This window comes from Ptychodera flava, chromosome 14, assembly GCF_041260155.1.
Source record: "Ptychodera flava strain L36383 chromosome 14, AS_Pfla_20210202, whole genome shotgun sequence".
Taxonomy (NCBI): domain Eukaryota; kingdom Metazoa; phylum Hemichordata; class Enteropneusta; family Ptychoderidae; genus Ptychodera; species Ptychodera flava.
In genome coordinates, this window is record NC_091941.1 from 28,362,246 (window position 1) to 28,380,186 (window position 17,941).

The 17,941-nt window shown below is 41.3% G+C and overlaps 1 protein-coding gene across 2 annotated transcripts; it reads left to right on the top strand.

The window, feature by feature from the left end:
• Positions 1-251: 251 nt before the first annotated feature.
• Positions 252-15,985, top strand: LOC139150035 (ADP-ribose glycohydrolase MACROD2-like). 2 transcript variants are annotated; one of them, XM_070722183.1, is made up of 9 exons: positions 252-781; positions 1,727-1,855; positions 2,833-2,990; positions 3,263-3,358; positions 4,287-4,307; positions 5,248-5,382; positions 5,697-5,776; positions 6,563-6,704; positions 13,907-15,985. In XM_070722183.1, exons 3-9 carry the CDS (start codon positions 2,975-2,977, stop codon positions 14,509-14,511), a joined length of 1,095 nt encoding a protein of 364 aa, XP_070578284.1. In that variant the 5' UTR covers positions 252-781; positions 1,727-1,855; positions 2,833-2,974; the 3' UTR covers positions 14,512-15,985. The 2 variants fall into 2 exon arrangements, with proteins under 2 accessions (XP_070578284.1, XP_070578283.1); XM_070722182.1 differs by lacking the exons at positions 252-781; positions 1,727-1,855 and having other exon boundaries at positions 2,659-2,990.
• The last annotated feature ends 1,956 nt before the right edge of the window (positions 15,986-17,941 follow it).

The following is a 17,941-nucleotide window of genomic DNA, read 5'->3' on the forward strand; positions in this document are numbered from 1 at the left end:
ACGGCAGGTACAACACTGCAACACCTTGGCCCTTCGTTCAACTTTTACTGAGTACCCAACTTAACAGTGTTGTGTGAGATGGCATGCCACATGTGCCTCATTACTAGTTGTTTGGCGACAGCGCGGGCTTTCGAGACAAATCAGACAGACAAGTACGCCCCAGTTTGTATCCAAGTGCGCGTCGTTTTTGTTATTGGACTGCGTAACGGTCGAAAAGTTGGGTTTCCTCAAGAGAAGATTTTGAAAATGACACTAAGTTAAGGGGCTATATGTCACCTAACATGTCATCCCAACAGCGTATCCGGCAGACGACCCAACTGCGTTGCAGACTGCATCCGTCGTGTTCGCACTTGCAGGACTTCTTACATGTTACACCAAGGAAAACAGGCAGTAGGTGTTTTTAGGAGATCTGTCACATCCACATGTGCTCATCCCCGCTGGGTTGACAACACCTCGCGAAGCAGACGAATACATATCTCGGTTGGATTTTGTGCTACTCCAAGTGTCCATATTCTTTCGAATACTAGTAGTACTACACGCACAATCACAATGTCAACGCAGCGTACAACTGACGGGAAACACCGGGACCGGGAAGATAGCGGTCGCAGACAACCACAGGGTCAGCAAGGTGGTGGCTATCTAATGAGTCGCGGCTATAGTAGCAACCAGCCACAGGACCCGGTTGGGAGGTATCAGATGTATCGCAGCCAAAGCCAACCGCAGGGAACCAGGACCGGTGGGGATCGGACCCATATCAAAGAGGAGGTCGAAAAGAAGAAAGGTGTGCAAGTTTTATTCCATTAACCCTTTTCCTGCCAAGTTCATATTTCATCATCAGGCCAAGTTGGTTAAAACTAGTCAAGCAAAACATGTCCCATATAGTGCATTTTAACAATGATTTGAAGATTTGAAGGTCTCTGAAGACAGAGACACTGTAAACATGATTTTTTCAGACTAAAGTTGCTATAAAAATTAACATACCAAGCCGGGCCAAGTGGGTGTAAATACATATAGTTTTGGCTCAATAGCGCTTTTTGCTTACTTGGCAGATGGGGAAATGATACTGTCTGGCAGGTAAATGGTTAAACACTCGCTTCCATATGTAGAACATCTCACAAGACTTGGGATTACATAGCATCCCATGTTTTCATTACTACCATCGCTGATTTAGAAGATATATGCAGTAGTCACTAGTGCTACTTAATCTGCAGTCCATTGATGTATTAGGTTTTTTCTACAACTATAGATGCTTGCCCCGTGGACTGTACATACAATGCACATGTTATGATGTTTTGAACAGAAGGCAATGTTTTTAATTGTCGTGAATTACATCACTCTAGAATTTAGGTTTGGGTTGAGAATGTAGGTTTGGGTTTAGAAACACTTTGAGGTAAGACAATTTTATTCCAAGATCAGTCCAGTTGTGTACATGTACCTGTCATGAGTTACCTTTCCTGTTTTGGATTTCGATGTTTTGCAGATATGAAAACACTAACAACCCCAATCTCTCTACAGCAGTGAATATTGTAACAAATCTCATGTATTCTCAGGTTTAGTTGGACCTTTTCACAGAGAAATGGGGTTAAAGAGTTTCACATTGACAACCCAAAGAGGTGTTCAATGTACAAGTTCATATTGTACTTCATACACACAGATGTATCAGACCTTTCCAGTATTTATTTGTCAATTTCATCAGCATTTCGTATTTTACATTTCTGTGTGATAGCATCGTTGGCTGAAATGCGGTTAGCAGAAAAGCAACAGCTATACAAATGTGGTCGAAATTTCAAGACTCTTAAAGAAATTCCAACATGGTCAGATTATATTAGTAGTAAGCCCAAGAAAACAAGGGAAGGTATGTTCCATGTGTTACTGTGCTACACAAAAAAGAGATACAATGGTGTATGTAATATGTATGCAAGCAACTGGTGGAAGTATGTAACTGTATCATCTATGGTACAATTATCATACAAAACAATCAGTGATCTGTCTAGAATTATATTGTAATTTCTAATAATGACCAGAATTTGTATTCAATTACACTACTGTCCTTCTTGTGTATTACCATGGATTTAGTTTTTCAAACAAAATTTCAGAAAAACACAGAGCATGATATAAATCGTATTTGCTTAAAGGCCCATGAGCTACAACTCTGCGAAATTTATCCAACGTCAAGGCATCTCCAACTTCCTCAGATATTCATTGCAATCTACAAATTGAACGATATAGTCATTGACTATGCCTCAACAACATTTCCTTGTGGCAGAATAGGCAAAAAATTGAACAGAGTTTTGTTCATTTTCAATTTCCTGCCATTTTAAAAACTTTTGTCATATTAGGTGAAAAACGGAGAATTTTTGTCAAAGGGAAGTGAATCCCTTTCCCGTCCATTCAGTCGGTTGCACCATGTTGTATTTGTAAAGATTCAAATAATGTGTACATGCACCATTCACACTGTTTATCATGTAGTTGCATGGAGGCGGCCATATTTGGGTGCAGCACCCGTTTATTATTTGTCTTACTGAAACCTCCCCATGCAGTCCCACTCAGTGGATAATTCTACTTCAGTAATCATCTTTGAGTAAGAACATCTCTATGAACTAATTTTAATCTAAATATAAAATCATGAAAATAATGTCAAAAGTTGCAGCTCATGTGCCTTTAACATTTTGTTCTACCGCATACATTGATCTCTATTCCGATGATTAGATGTATGTATTTTTTGTGATAACGATGCCAAATTTGAATCATGGTGTTGCTCTTTGCCGTGTTGTATGTATGACAGTGCAAAACAGGAATGCCATTGATCTGTATTGCATGCACTCTTCTAAGGAAAATATTTATCAACCCGGGAAAGAAAAGGGAGCCCAAGCGATCTGTCGATGACAATCTAAATAGCAAGGTATCAATCTGGCGGGGTGATATCACAGTGCTGGAAATTGATGCCATTGGCAATGCCGCCAATTCTAGTCTTATGGGAGGCGGTGGAGGTAAGTATATTTTGTCTTCATTACACCATGTCTGTAAAGAGTTTGAGTTCTGTTGCTGCATAATTAATGGCTATAGTTTCTGCAAGGCAAAATGTTTCACATAACACATCAAGTGGCCTCAATTTTCCTGTCATGAAATAATGGTATTTCTACATCATTGAAAAAGAGAATACCTGAAAATACCTGACTGGTATCCATATTAGAAGGTAAATATTCATCTGTTTTAATTGCTATTTTCTTCTGTTTGTGTCCCTGAATGACCCATCACCAAGTGGACGGATGCATTCACAGTGCGGCAGGATCCTTTCTGAAAAAGGAGTGCACCCTACTCGATGGTTGTGAAACTGGTGATGCTAAGATTACCTCAGGTGAGATATTTAGGTCAGTTGGACAGTGTAGTTAGAGAATTTAGATAAGTTGGACAGTGTAGTTGGAATACTGAATGGCTGTTGTCATACATATGGCAATCATGTGCCCAGGGAAAAGTTTATATGTTGCGACAACTGTGGTCAAATGATATGTGCTGTCCAGTATTTTTACTCAGCACTTTCAGATAAAATTTGTAAATGCAAGACATCATGATGTGTTCATTTGACCTTGCAGCAAATATTTGTGCAACCAGGGTAAATCAACAAGTGTGAGCATAGACCATAGAAATTTTCTCTCAGGTCTGTGGTGTGAGGAAGGTGATATTTATTTGAAGTGATCAGGGGTAGCAGGGTCCGCATGCTCCTGGAAAGTCATTAAATTTTAAAGCCTGCTGGAACAATCCTTGAAAATGGAATCAAGTCCTAGAAAGTTTTGAAAAATTGATAATTGACTCACAATTAACAGATATGACAAAATGATCAGTCTGGATATCCTAGAAATGAAATGCAAAATGACATATCAAAATGACGTATCGTAAAAATGATATCTTGAACATTTTATTTTTTTACCTCAAAATGTCCTTGAAAATTACTCGAATTTTAAATTTCTGTGTGTATATTGACCCTATAATAGCAAATTTCAGAGTACAAGTCCTGTCCCTGAATTATGGATGTAAGTTTCTTTGCATGCTTTGTCCTTTCACTATAAATCAAAACTACCATGCAAAAAAGCTCATCTGATCATGCATTGCAAGGAAACTATACTATAAGAATCATATATTCTGTAAATAAATTCAGTTGTATTCATATAAGTGTAACAATTACAGGTCTGTCACTTCCCAACTGACAAATTCTGGGTATGATACTATTTCAGGATGATTGAACAACAACGACTTTTTTATGAAACAATTTTTGTTTGTCCTTGCAGGGTACAAGCTGCCAGCCAAACGTAAGTTTTCAGAGTTATTGAATGTTTAAACTTATTTCTAAAGTTTTCATTTCAATGCTGGCAAAGTCTATGAGAGTTTGCAGTAAAAGCTGTAGTTTATCTTAAACTTTATCCATGGTGCATTGTGCTATGTACCATCGCAAAGAAATGTAGTTTTCAGAGAATGAGAGAATACCTATTGAACTATGTAGCTTTTGTTCATGAAAAGATGTATCATTTCTGACACTTCTGGTCATTAGAGATATCCCAATATCTCACTAAATAGGTCTAACTCAATATTACTGTAAGGCTGAACAAAAAAATTGTGCTGTTCCAATAACCTGACCTACCCTATTTTTTATCTGCTGATCCTAAACTTTTTAGAGCTACGTAAACACGGAAGTAAAAAAAAGGAAAGAAGAAACCCATAAAATCATGCGTTTGTTACTTGGCATTTGAGTTTTGCTTGAACGAGGATGTCTTTTATGTGTTTTTTTGCGTTTTATATCTATGATACGTTTTTCTAGAAATGATGTGGCCAGTGTTTGATCGCCCTGAACCCCTGGAGAATGCATATTTAAAAATAAAAAATATTTTGCCAAAAAAAATTCCTACCTACCTACCTACCTACCCTTTTTTTGAAAACCATGTTATTGGAACAGCACAATTTATTTTTTTTGGCCTAAGAATTAATATAAAGCTGCAACACCTGGTAGTGAAGTAAAACTTAACCCTGCCAACAAGCTTTAGCAACAATGCTATCACTTTAACTGTTCATTTTGTAAATACATGTCAAAAATCTAAAATGTCGAAGGATAATATCAAATGTACATCACAAGCTGGATACAGTTTGTTGATAATTATGTCAATGGGTGTTTTTATATGAGGATAAATTGATTTGTTTTTACTGCAATGGCAAACAATGCTGTATTCATTTCTTTTCCCATTTTACTCCATGTAGATGTTATCCATACAGTTGGTCCAATTGGAGAAAACCAATCAAAACTCAAAAGCTGCTATGAACGATGTTTAATGATACTCAAAGAAAACAAGCTGAGGTCTCTTGCAATGCCTTGCGTATCAACGGGGGTCTATGGTAGGTAGATGAAGGAAAAAATTTCCAAGATCACAAATGATCAATTTTAGCTTTCTCAACTCCATGTAGCAAATATTCCTTTATGAAGTTTGTAGTGACTTTATAGAGAACGTTATTTAGAAAGCTGTATCTCTGCAGTAACTATTAACTTTAGGGAGTACTGTCAAACTATTGGCTTTTATTTGCAAAATTTGTGTTGTTTTTCTCATACATTCACTGTAATTCTTGAATCACAGTCCTACAATGTTTTGCCATAAAATTTCAAGAATTGTCCAAAAAATATTGTTTGTACATCTGGTTCTCCCTCGTTTCAGGTTATCCTGGTGAGAAGGCAGCTCAAGTTGCAATCCAGACAGTCAGAGATTGGTTAGAAACTGACAAAAACGCTGATCTGGTAAGTATAGCTTGTGCCATATTCATCTCGTTCAACCTTCTCCAATGAAATCACCTCACCCCATTTCCCACATGGCGAATTCAGCATCACAGAAGGGGACTGGAACATTTTTTCTGAAGAATGGGGCCAACATATCAAACTGTCCCTAGAGTTGTATGAAACAGACATTATTTCTGTTTTGTGACTTTTTTATAGTGATTGCAGGAGTTTGCATGAACAGTCAAAAATAAAAAGTGCAAATGTAGCTCTATAATCCTATTTCACGTTTACTTAAGGTAGTATGCACCTCAAAAGTGAAAGACTTAAACTTTTGCTCAAACTTTCCTAAATGAAACTTTCGACCATTCTCTTACCAACCAAGAATACAAATCAGGGGTCACCGTGCAAAGTTTGGTAAGATAAACATATTACCTAACATTTACCGATATTTAAAATTCAAAATGGCCGCTACCCTGTGTTGACTTTATGGGGAAAAATTAAAGTTATGTTTTTCGAAAAAAACATATGGGGAAAATTTTTCTTACTCCGACAGCTTTAAAATGAACCCACACAAGGGGTAGATCAGAAAAGAATTATGAAAATCTGAGACGAATATCTATTCCAGAGGTGCATTCTACTGTGAACAATATATGTGTACCACAGCATGAACATGGCAGCACATAACACATTCACCAGCATGTGATACGATCAATTCATGTTCCTTTGGAAATCTTGAACTCTTCACAGGGAAGTGAGGTGAAAATGAGCAATTAGAATAAGCCACTTTGTTTTTTCACTTTCTTCCAGGTTGACAGAATAATTTTCTGCCTGTTCTTAAAAAATGATGTGAGATTGTATGAAGAATGGATGCCTGTGTACTTTCCAGTGGATGATTCAACATCTAAAGAAAGTAATGTACAAATTGAAGAGGAGGAATCCAAATTATCAGGTATCACAATTAAGTTTCTTTGCCTGTGACCATTTTGGCATGGTTTTCACAGAGCGATCGAATGTGACGTTACCTAAGCCAGGCTTTGCATGAACTAACTCCAACAGGGGCAGGTAGCTATTTATACCCAGCCCGGGCCTTTAAGTTTATGTTACACAAATGCGATCCTGAACAAGGTCTGATTGCCACAACCATATCAGGTTGCCACAGAGATGGCCTTTCCCACTCAGAATATTTTCTGAAGCACCATTACTAGGTGACTTGAGTGGGTAGTTCACACCACATATTGCAGCATCTTTTCATCATTTGTCACAATCGTTCAGGGAAGATGTATGGAATCTTTCATAGGCTGTCGTAACCCATGACTCATTAAATGAGTAAAAGAAAAATAAACAGAAGACTTGTTGATTCAGTGGTCCAGTTCAGAGGTTCAATCCCCAGGTTCAATCATAGACTCCATGTTACAGCAGACCCAATGTGCATTCACTGTTAGGAAAGGGGCATATTGAAAAGTGGTGACATCATTCAAATGCCTAAACATTTGTTTTTCTTGTGTGGTATTGTACACGTTTGTGGGGTGTCATTAACCCTTTTCCTGCCGAGCGCCCCTGTCCGTTATCCTGCCAAGTCGGTCAAAACCGGCCCCCTTTTCCGTGTCTACAGAAGATAGGCTCTCCTGCACGCTTTCCTGCCAGGCATTTGGCGGGAAAATACCGCATTTTCGGGGTACGATTACCGACCATATACGTGTTAGACTTCAAAAATTTTTGCATGCCCGTATAGAGGGGCAATCGCTGATGAGGTTGTGTCCAGAAAATGACGAGGTCACGGGCGTTGTTTGCCCCGGGGGACGTGCACTTTTATGCCCTTTTCTAGCTTACTTTCGCGGAAGTAAAGCTCGTTCGCCGGCACGCACGGCCACACCGGGGAAACGTCACCTCTCTCGTGGGTTAGTAGAAGACCCAGGGGTTAGTGCTATGGGTGCGGCAGCACCCTCAAACCTGTCCTGTTTCCCTGGGTTGTGTCACTTGGCCACGTACTTTGAACGACTTGGAAGAGTCGCACAGTGCAGTCTGCTTTGACGTAGTGTCAACGACATAGTTCCGCCATTGAAGGAAGGCGTGTACGTAGTTTGGCCAGTTCAGTGAACACTTAGCTCGTTAGTGTTACCGTTTCCTAACACGTTAGTTGTGCAGTTGTTACTAAGGTGCAGTTTTGTACCACCTTAGCTCTGGACAGTGCAACTGCTCTATGCACTAACCCCAACGACAGATGGTTGGTACAACGTCTACGTCGCACGAGCACAGCCTCCGTTGGGCTGTGCCCCTCCCACGTGATACAACGCACGTTCATCCATTACTATAGCGTCCTTACGGATCTGCCAAAAACGAAAGTGGGGGTAAAAACAAAACAAACGAAAATATGCGATCATAGATAGTATTTTATTCGGGAATAATTTACATTATGCCGAACAATAAATCTCGGAGTCTGTCTCGACGTCCGAGTGCATGGTCCGTGTTTCAAAAAATTACTATCGGGGTGGCAGATCCGTGTTTCAAAAATTATAATAGGGGGAATTGTACAAAATAATCCGTCTAAACAAAACAAACGAAAATATGCGTCCATAGATAGTATTTTATTTCGGGAATAATTTACATTATGCCGAATAATAAATCTCAGAGTCTGTCTCCACGTCCGAGTGCATGGTCCGTGTTACAAAGATTACAATTGGGGGATTGTACAAAATAATCCGTGTTTCAATTTACAATCAGCGGGATCGTAAAGCACAAACAAACGGCACAACCGTGCTCAAAATGTGATCATGGTCCGTGTTAAGAATACAGTCAAGCCACTGTTAGGCGAAGCTGTCCCCTGTCCGTTATTTACGTCGGGTTCTCTTGCTGATGGGTGTCGTCGGGGCTGTGTGAGTAGAGGTCTGCACGCCAATGCTCCTCTTACCTCGTAGCATCATGCGATGATGAAAAGCCGCAAAACACTCGCCCTCGTGAAGATGAACCCCACAGACTACATCCTTTGGACGTCTCAGACAGTCGTCCGCTCGCAGTGGTCTTACCCTCTCTGCTGCATACTTTACAGCATTTCTGCCGCCCCTCCAAACGGCTGACAACGTGCATCGGCTGATTTTGTGGATTGATGTAGAGGCAAGAGAAACAGTGGCCTCGACCTCTCTCACACTGGGCTGCGATCGCCCACAATAACCGCCAATGAGTTGTTTCCCGACACGCAGATGAAACATCTTATGGGTCAGCTTACTATCAGGGTGTACATGCTTGAAGCATATATATGCATTTACCAGGCAACATCAATCAGGTAACATGCCAGATATGTCCACCATCTGTGGTTCTTGCGCCCAGTGTGAAAGTACTTGCGCTTCTGGTTGGCTCGGTCGACGCCTCCCATGTACGGCGATAATTATACAGCGACAGAGGCACTTGTCGCCGCTCGTCTCCCTCCCCCACTGGCACGCACTCCAAGGGTGGATAGACCGTATTCAAGATCAGCACCTGAGCGTTACTATCCTGATAAGCAGTGATGTTAAGACGAGAATCCGTTCTGGTCGTGGCTTTCATATCCCCAACAGACAGAGGAAGGCGCTTCCTCTTACCCGGCGGAATTAATTGAGGGGGCATGGTGCGACGATTACGGCGGTTAATAGCATGTCGACATACGCGGTAAAACTCCCGACCATGTAGATCCCGGTCTCCATCAGCTCTCTAGCAGTAACGACCGTGCTAAACAGGCTATCACAGAATAGGCTGTGATTATATCCACAGAATGGCTGGACCAGCTCCATCGTAATTCTTTTCACCACACCTCGCTCCTGCCGTCTCCCATCAGTCCGATCCCGATATTTCACACCTAGGTACGGTGCAAAGTTAGCGATGTATGCAGTGGTGGAGTCGCACAGCTGCCATATCTTGAAACCGTCTCGATCAGGCTTATGCGGTAATCTCTGCTTAAATTTAGAACGGCCCTTAAATCGCACCATGCCCTCGTCGATGGAGATCTCTCTACCCATCTTATAATTATTTACGCACCGGTCAACTATGGGCTCCATCCATGGATTGATTTTATACAGGGGATCCTCCTGACACCGACGTCGGCGGCGTGCCTCATCAGGATCACGACGTGGATCGTTCTCTGGGTCTGCCAGATGAAAGTATCGCATAAGCTGCTGAAAGCGACTGCGGGTAATCACAGTAGAAATACCCTGGTTTCTCAGAAAGGGATCGCTAGACCAATAATCCTCCACTGATGATTTACGGTCGATACCCATACAGACTAAGACGCCAATGAACGCCTGCACCTCTCGGTAGTCAGCGTTACGCCAGTTTTATCTATTTTCCTAGCGATATGTCGCTGGTGGAATTTGGCGTATTTATTAGTCTCGTCCTTGGCCAATCTGATCAGTGTAGCTGGAATAAACTTAAAAAAGTAATCGAGCTCACGGGCGTGGCTGGGCAAGGTGAAAGTCGGTCCTCTCTCATGGTCAAAATCGGTCTCCTCAAATATATTAGCATCGGTAGTCTCCGACATACGCCAGACAGGAGGGGTGTCGTCCTCCGCCAACACAGCAGCAACGTCATCATCGTCGTCAGAGCTTGCCTCACCTACATACTGCCTGTCATAAAAGTCATCGTCCTCTGCCGCATCCTCGTCAACCTCCGAGTCGGACTCAGCGGTGATATCACCGTCGTCTGGGCGTCTGGGCCTGAACTCGCCCGTAGCGGCATCAAGGATCATATCTGGCTCAAAATCAGGTGGGCTATCCTGATAACGAACCCTCCGCACTATCTTTTTCGGCGGGGACATCGCAGCACACGAAACTATGGCAGGAGCGGGCTCGGCAGCCTCTGCTGATGACGAGGACTCAAGCTCTTTCGCACTGGGCACAGGAACCTCTCCTGACGCAGGATGAGGGCTCATAGTAGCAACAGGTGGTGTCTCTCCCGGAGCAGCCGGGGGAGAACCAATGGCATCAGCCGTCTCATTACTCACTGTCTCACTAGCAGCAGCAGACGTAGTCTGTGCAGGTGAAGTATCTCCCACAAGAGCAGATGTAGTCTCTGCAGGTGAAGTAGTCTCTCCCGGAGCAGCCGGGTGAGAACCACTGGCAACCGGTGACCCGTCATCATCCTCATCGGCAGAACGATCGCTCTTACGTTTACGCTTACCACTGGGTTTTTCAGCCGGAGATGGCTTCGCCTTACGGGAGCGTTTCTTGCCCGACTTCTTAGAACGTTTACTAGGGACATCACAACGATCGCTACCACTACCGCCCGGAGACTCTGCATCTTTGAGCTTCAGTCGTCTGCTCGCCTTCAGAAAACTTTTGCGGTCCGTCAAGCTCATGTCTGGAACAGTGTCGACAGACTAGCAGGTCCCTCCCTTTTAAAGCCACAGGGAAACAAAGCCCTGGACATGATTGGACGCAGGGGTGTTAATATATGCATCCACCTGTTATTATAATGGACCTACGGCAATCAGTCCACCAACCGGCGCTGACATTCCTACCCGTCATGTAAATTGCCTGTCCGCACCATTTGATATGCTAATAATACTCATTTGCGATGCAAATCCCTCGAGCACTTAGCATAACATAGTCAATGTCATTAGCATCTCAACTTGACATTCCGTCCAGCTGGGTACGTGGCATGCGCACCTGCCACCCAAGGACGTTGGCCCAAGCCCATGTTTAGTACGGGTGGAAACCCGTCTCTTTAACCTCATGTCCCTTCTAAGTACGCCTGCGCAGGGCGTATTGTCATCCAAGTCGGTGACAAGCCAACCCGACAGATCGCCCATTAAGCAGTAATGGACTGGCCGTCTCGTTCTTGTACGGCAACGAACAGTGCTTCAGCGGCTTGTTTAGGTCATAACCGTCGCCTGCCGAGCGGCTTACCCAACTAAGGCGGTCAAAGATGAAGGATGCCAAAATTGTCAACAGCTGTCTCGGCCTCGTCCGTTGGGCAAACATGGCTCCTTCAAATAACGTGGCCAGCACGTCTACGTCATCAGCGGTGATGACGACCCGTCATTGACGCCCGAGTGCGTAAAACTCGGAATATACCGACAGGTACCTCTACCTGAGTCGGTCATACTACGGTATAAACCAAACACAGGTCTGCCAACTCCCGTTAGACTCGGCCGTTAGCCGAACTTCACAGGGACAACATAGGCGTAACAAGTCGGTGAACAACGGTTCACGCACCTAACCGCAGCCGCCAAGTCGGTGAACAATGGTATCAAATTTTGAGGCCATGTTCCTGAATGGCAAGGCTGAGGCGGTGTGTTTCGTTGCACGGCTTGAACGTCTAGAGCCAAGTGCAGCCGACAACGTCCGACATCTGAGTGGGTAGTCTTTTCGAGAAGGTAACAAGTCGGTTAAAAGCGGTGGTTACCCTTCACAAATGTCGCTCAAGTCCGTTCGGATCAGTTCCATGTCAGGGACTAATCAAGCCGAGTCCGTCAAATCCGTCCGCACTTCCCGTCAATCAGGACCAAGTCCGTGATTTTCGTCTCGCACCATTGGCAAAAAATTGCACCGCCAGCTGAGGCGGTCTTAGGCGGTTGCCTTACAGAAAGCCGAGTCCGTCAAATCCGTCCGCACTTCCCGTCAATCAGGACCAAGTCCGTGATTTTCGTCTCGCACCATTGGCAAAAAATTGCACCGCCAGCTGAGGCGGTCTTAGGCGGTTGCCTTACAGATTAGCGTTGCCGAGACGGTCAATTTCGGCCGCAATCTATGTAGTGCCTCAGAGCCAAGTTAACCCAAACTCCGCTAGAATACGTCAACGTGCTAACCTGCCAAGTACGCTACTCGTCCCCCCAAAAAAAAACCAGTCCCCCACCGGGGTGGGGGACTGGCTGGGTAGCTTCCGCACCTTTCCCTGTCGTTGGACTCTCTGTGAACCCATTTCGAGAGCAAACGCCGTTCCTCGCCCAAAACCTGTCCTCGAACGACCCCTAGCGCGAGCAAGGGTTTGCTACACGTAGTTCCGTCGACTAGGCAGGAAAGGGGGTACCAAAAAGTAGCCCGATTTCCACCGCCTTGGCAGGATAACGGCCGTGGCTGCTCAGATTCTAGCTACACCGAATTTCAAGCGGATTTTCACCGACTTGGCAGGAAAAGGGTTAAAAGATAGCAATATTGGAAGATTAATATATGGAAACTATTGTCCTTCAGTTGCAGCCAATTTAGGAGTGTCTAGTGAGAAACTTTAAGGACAACTTGCCACTCCCTCTCATTGTTTGTATAGAGCTATGACTTTATTTGCATTTGTAAAACTGTAATGTAATCATGAAAGAGAAACAATGTTTGCATTAGTCATCTGTGTGCATCTGTGCGCACCTGGGTGCTTTAAAGTTCAACATTTCCAAGCTTGCCTGTACGATTATGAACCGTTGTATAGCTACGTGTGGTGTGTGTGGGATATGTGTATAGGATATTTGTCACCTGTATCGGTACACAACTAAAAAAGCACATTTGTAATAGCTAAATAATTTTGCACACAGATCCTGTGAAATTGTAAGTGACAATTGTTCAAAATTTATGGAATTATTGATGACTTTATTAATTTCAGGAAAACATGCATGCCATAGGTTAGAAAAGGCACTGTTTTGAAATGAAAGTTGTTGAATTTGAAGCCTTGTGGAAAGTGCTGCAAAAGTCCTTTAACCCTTTCACCACCATGGTTTGTCCCAAATCCATTGTTTTCTATGGTAAAGTTGGACCTGTATACAGGGAACAGGGGGTGCAAGGGTTAAAATGAAATTTGAGTCCTGGAAAGTCCTGGAAAATTGATAATCCCCCACAATTTTCAAAAATAACAAGATAAACAGTCGCAATATCATAAAAATGACATGTAAAATGATTTTAAAAAATAATACGTTGAAATAAGTATTTGGAAAATGGTATTTTGAAACTAAAAGGGTCCTCGAAAATTACTGAAAAAATCCTTGAAAGTCCTTGAAATTTATGTGACTGTAAGTGTATAGATCCTGTGAATGGCTGTTAGACCAGTAACCTTAGCATGGGTCAAGCGTAGAAAGGATTAATGAACAAGTAGTTTCAGCAAACAACTGAAACCCACAACAGAACACTCTCAGTGTGTAAGCTTGGTTTCTTTACACTACATTGTCAATGCTGAATTAACTTTTTTGTTGTCTATTATGATCAGAAAGCAAGTCATCTCCTGAAGACAGGTCACCGAAAGCTAAAATAGCTAAAACAGAGGAGCATGACGAAGCTAAAGATGTATCAAAGGAAACCTCGGTTTCCCAAGGAAGTGATGCGGAGAAGGCAGGTGCGGAAAATGACAAGTCAAACACACAAAGTGCAGAGACTTTGAAGGAGGAAGGGGCAAGAGAAACAGAGGATGGATCAAATGGAGGTAGTGTGGGGGAGGACACTGTCACAAAAGATGAAACTGGCTCTGAATCGGCCGTGTTATCTCCCGATGCTGTGGAAGAGAGCACAGATAAAGAGGTGGCAACCGGAGTCAAAGAAGTCACAACCGGAGTAGAGGAAGTCACTACTGGAGTGAAGGAAGCCACAACCGGAGTAGAGGAAGTCTCTACTGGAGTGAAAGAAGGAACTGAAGCAAAAGACGAGGCTACTGAAGTAAAGGAAGAAATGGCCGAGGGAAAAGACGTGACGCCAGAAGAGCAAAGTCAGAGTGAGCAAACCAAAACGGAGGAATGTTCAACGACATCAAAGGATACAGAGATCACGGATCAAGAAAATGGTGATCCAGAGAAAGAACGCTTAGAGAGTAAAGTTTGAAGCACAACGTACACCCCTATGGCCTGTGACATTGACATCAATATGGCAGAATCAACTGAAGACTGATAATTAAGTCTGTCTACATCCACACTGTACAAACGCAGTCTGGCTGTTAAAATCCCAGACAGCACAAGAACAGTGGCTGTCATCTTTAGTGAGTAGGAATCTGTGGAAACGTTTGCAAAATATTGAGGGGGATAGTTCAAATATGTCTTTGAGGGGTAGAAAGATTTATTACTGTGTTACAATCATATTTCTGTTTGATTTCAAGTTTTTTTATTTTAATAAATGTCAGAGTGAAGATTTCATAATCAGTGTCTCGGCATTGAAACCTTCTACTGTTCAACTGTTAACTGTCCATGCATCCAACGATTGTGTAAATTACACTGCCGTTAAGTCTGGACATAGGTAAATCGACAGAAACAGATTGCAGTATTTGTGTATTCCGAATGAAATAAGCTGATTTATTTGTTTGTGAAAATGTTTGTAATATGCTGCTAAATTTCAAGGAAGTACTTTTTCCTCACAAACTTTCTTTAATTTACACTCTCAGATGTACTACCAACTTTGCAGGTCTGTATTCAGTTCGCAAGTCAAATTTGATTTTTTAACACTCATTTATGTTATGTAAACCAATATTGTGTCAGACACAATTTTTTTCAATGTTTATTCAATGTTTGTGATACAGAAATGAACTTACAAACCTTTGATTTGTATTTCGACCACCAAGCATTTTGGTCCTATCAATTCCGTCAAATGTATGGTAGGAAGTATACACAGGAAAATAGGGCTGAAACACAATCAAGCTTTTCAGTAGTGGTCACTCAAACGACAAGGGGAGAAGTGACATAGGTGGCCTTTTTGTACAGAAACGAGTGTGGTATTACAGAAATGTGTGTGGTATTACTGTTGGGTAGGTGACCTACTAGATAATGAATATGGTTAAAACCAGAGTATCACCAAACAAATATCGTATGTTTAATAAAAATGGGACTTCATTTCATGATATTCATATTCATATAGATATGTATGAAGCCAGTCAAATCATAACTGATCTTTTGTTTTCAGTGTCAACATGTTCTTCAGTCAGAAATGTTGACCACTATGCACAGGTACCTCTACCCATAGACCCTTGAGAAAAGGGTCTATGCTCTACGCTCTACCAAAACATGAGCGTTAACAGGTGGCCACTCAGCTGACCACATCAAAGAGATGACTGTTCTACAAAGGCCCTGTAAGATGTAGAATCTTATAGGACTACCTGACAGCAGCCACTATAAGGGTAGCAAAACCCTATTCTCAGCTTTTGACCTTCGTCCACTCTCCTGGATGAAGGTCAAAAGCGGAGAATAGGGTCTGGACTACTATAAGGGTGACCTCTCTGTAAGGGTCACCAGTAAGGCACATTTGAGCTGTAGATTATTTTTTGTGACAGAAGGTATTTGTAAAATAAATAAAATTCTGACAATTCCTACCTGTCTTGTTGTGTGTCTTGAATCTGAACACTGAGGGGCCGTGGATGATTAAAACATGAGCATGGTAATCTAAACTAAGTGCGTTTGTCCTCTCCCCCTACCCCTCCCGTAAATGAAATCAAACCGAGCCTCATTCTGTATCTGCATCAAACAATCAGTGATTATGTCGCTATGAAATCATGGATACACTACCAATTTTTCCAATTTTTGGAAAAACTTCCTCTGAAACGACTCATCAAATTGTTCTGAAATTGGATATGCAGGTTCCTCAGGATGACTGAAGTCAGATTTTTCAAATTGTGGCAAAATTTGAATTTTTGTATTCTTTGGGCAATCTTTCTTATATTTGGTAAAAATAAAATACTACAGAAATGCTACATAAAATAAAATGGTATACCACGCGCATTAGATATGTTGTATTTACCATTTATTTAATAAAGCTGACTTTTCTAATTTGCAAAACAAAACAGCATTTATTTACTCTGCCTCCATATCAATTAACACAACAGAGCTCTATCCGGTGTTATGTCGCTTGTTTAATTCTTGAGAATGTGGACGTTTTTCCATCTCCAAAAAGATGGAAATACAAATGAATTACCCTCCCTATCACAATGCCTCGTGTACAATAGACAATTTGATGCCTTTGACAAATGTCTAGAGTTCAGCCATCAAAACTAACATTGAACATCAGACCCATGTAGTTTGTGTTGATGACTTCAGGTAGCTTTATTTGGAATGGTTTTTTTGAGTCAAACTGGCCAAGAAACTGCAAAGTTGAGAGTTTAGCTATCTGTCTGAAATAACTTACATGCTAGATACCATAGCTACTATTTTGTGATCAGTAGCAATTTTGAAATTATGCATATATTGCATATATATATATATATATATATATATATATATATATATATATATATATATATATATATATATATATATATATATATATATGTGCACACACACGCATACGTCTTTTTATAAAGCCCCAAAAATTTGCAGTATAGAGACAAATGTAGTTGTGTGATTTTTCTCATTAGTTTCTAATATATATATTATATATATATGTATATATATATGTGTGTATATATATATGTATATGTATATATATATATAAACAAACGATCTGAGTTGGTCTCAAAGTGTCGTCATCAAAAATATTTATCGAATTTTTACGATATCAATATTGTTTGCAGGCCCATATATCTCAATTCTTAAATTGGACAAGATAAAAAAATGTGTTTTTAAATACAATTTGTTGTCTATTGTGACCCAACAAAAAAAGTACAGTCAACTCTTCCTTTGAGGTAATTAACTTCCAATTACCATATATATAATCTTATCAGCATATATATATATATATATATATATATATATATATATATATATATATATATATATATATATACTTCCAATTACCATATATATAATATAGCATATATATATATATATATATATATATATATATATATATATATATATATATATATATATATATATATATATATATATATATATGCAACCATCTATTCGCTCTCTGTAGCTCAAAAGATATCGAAAAACTTTAATCTGTCGTTTCGGCCCTGGAAGAGAATCAGTCGTCTCTAAGGGCGCCCTCTTGCTTTGCGCCCTCTAACTTTTCTTGGTCAAATCAACGTAGTGGTCGTAATGTACCGATTGTCAACGTCTCAATTATATTCATTCATTCATACCCCTTCATTACATCAGTCGTCGTCGATGTGATACCCATGCTGTTCCTGATTGCTTTCAGAGCCAATGGAAACACAAACCATAGAGATACGACCGTTTTACCGATATAATACGAAAAAAACTTTTTGTATATGGGAAACTCTAATAAATTTGGTATAGATTGGGCATGTCAGGTCACCGAGAAACGCGCCTTATTACTTAATTATCTAGTTTTGAGACTGATCTAGGGCCTGTCTGTGATGTACCTA

Coding starts and splice junctions, on each gene's coding strand:
- LOC139150035 (XM_070722182.1), top strand. CDS start 2,798: ATGCCATTGATCTGTATTGCATGCACTCTTCTAAGGAAAATATTTATC. Junction 4,308..5,247: donor GTACAAGCTGCCAGCCAAAC/GTAAGTTTTCAG, acceptor TACTCCATGTAG/ATGTTATCCATACAGTTGGT. Junction 5,383..5,696: donor CGTATCAACGGGGGTCTATG/GTAGGTAGATGA, acceptor CCCTCGTTTCAG/GTTATCCTGGTGAGAAGGCA.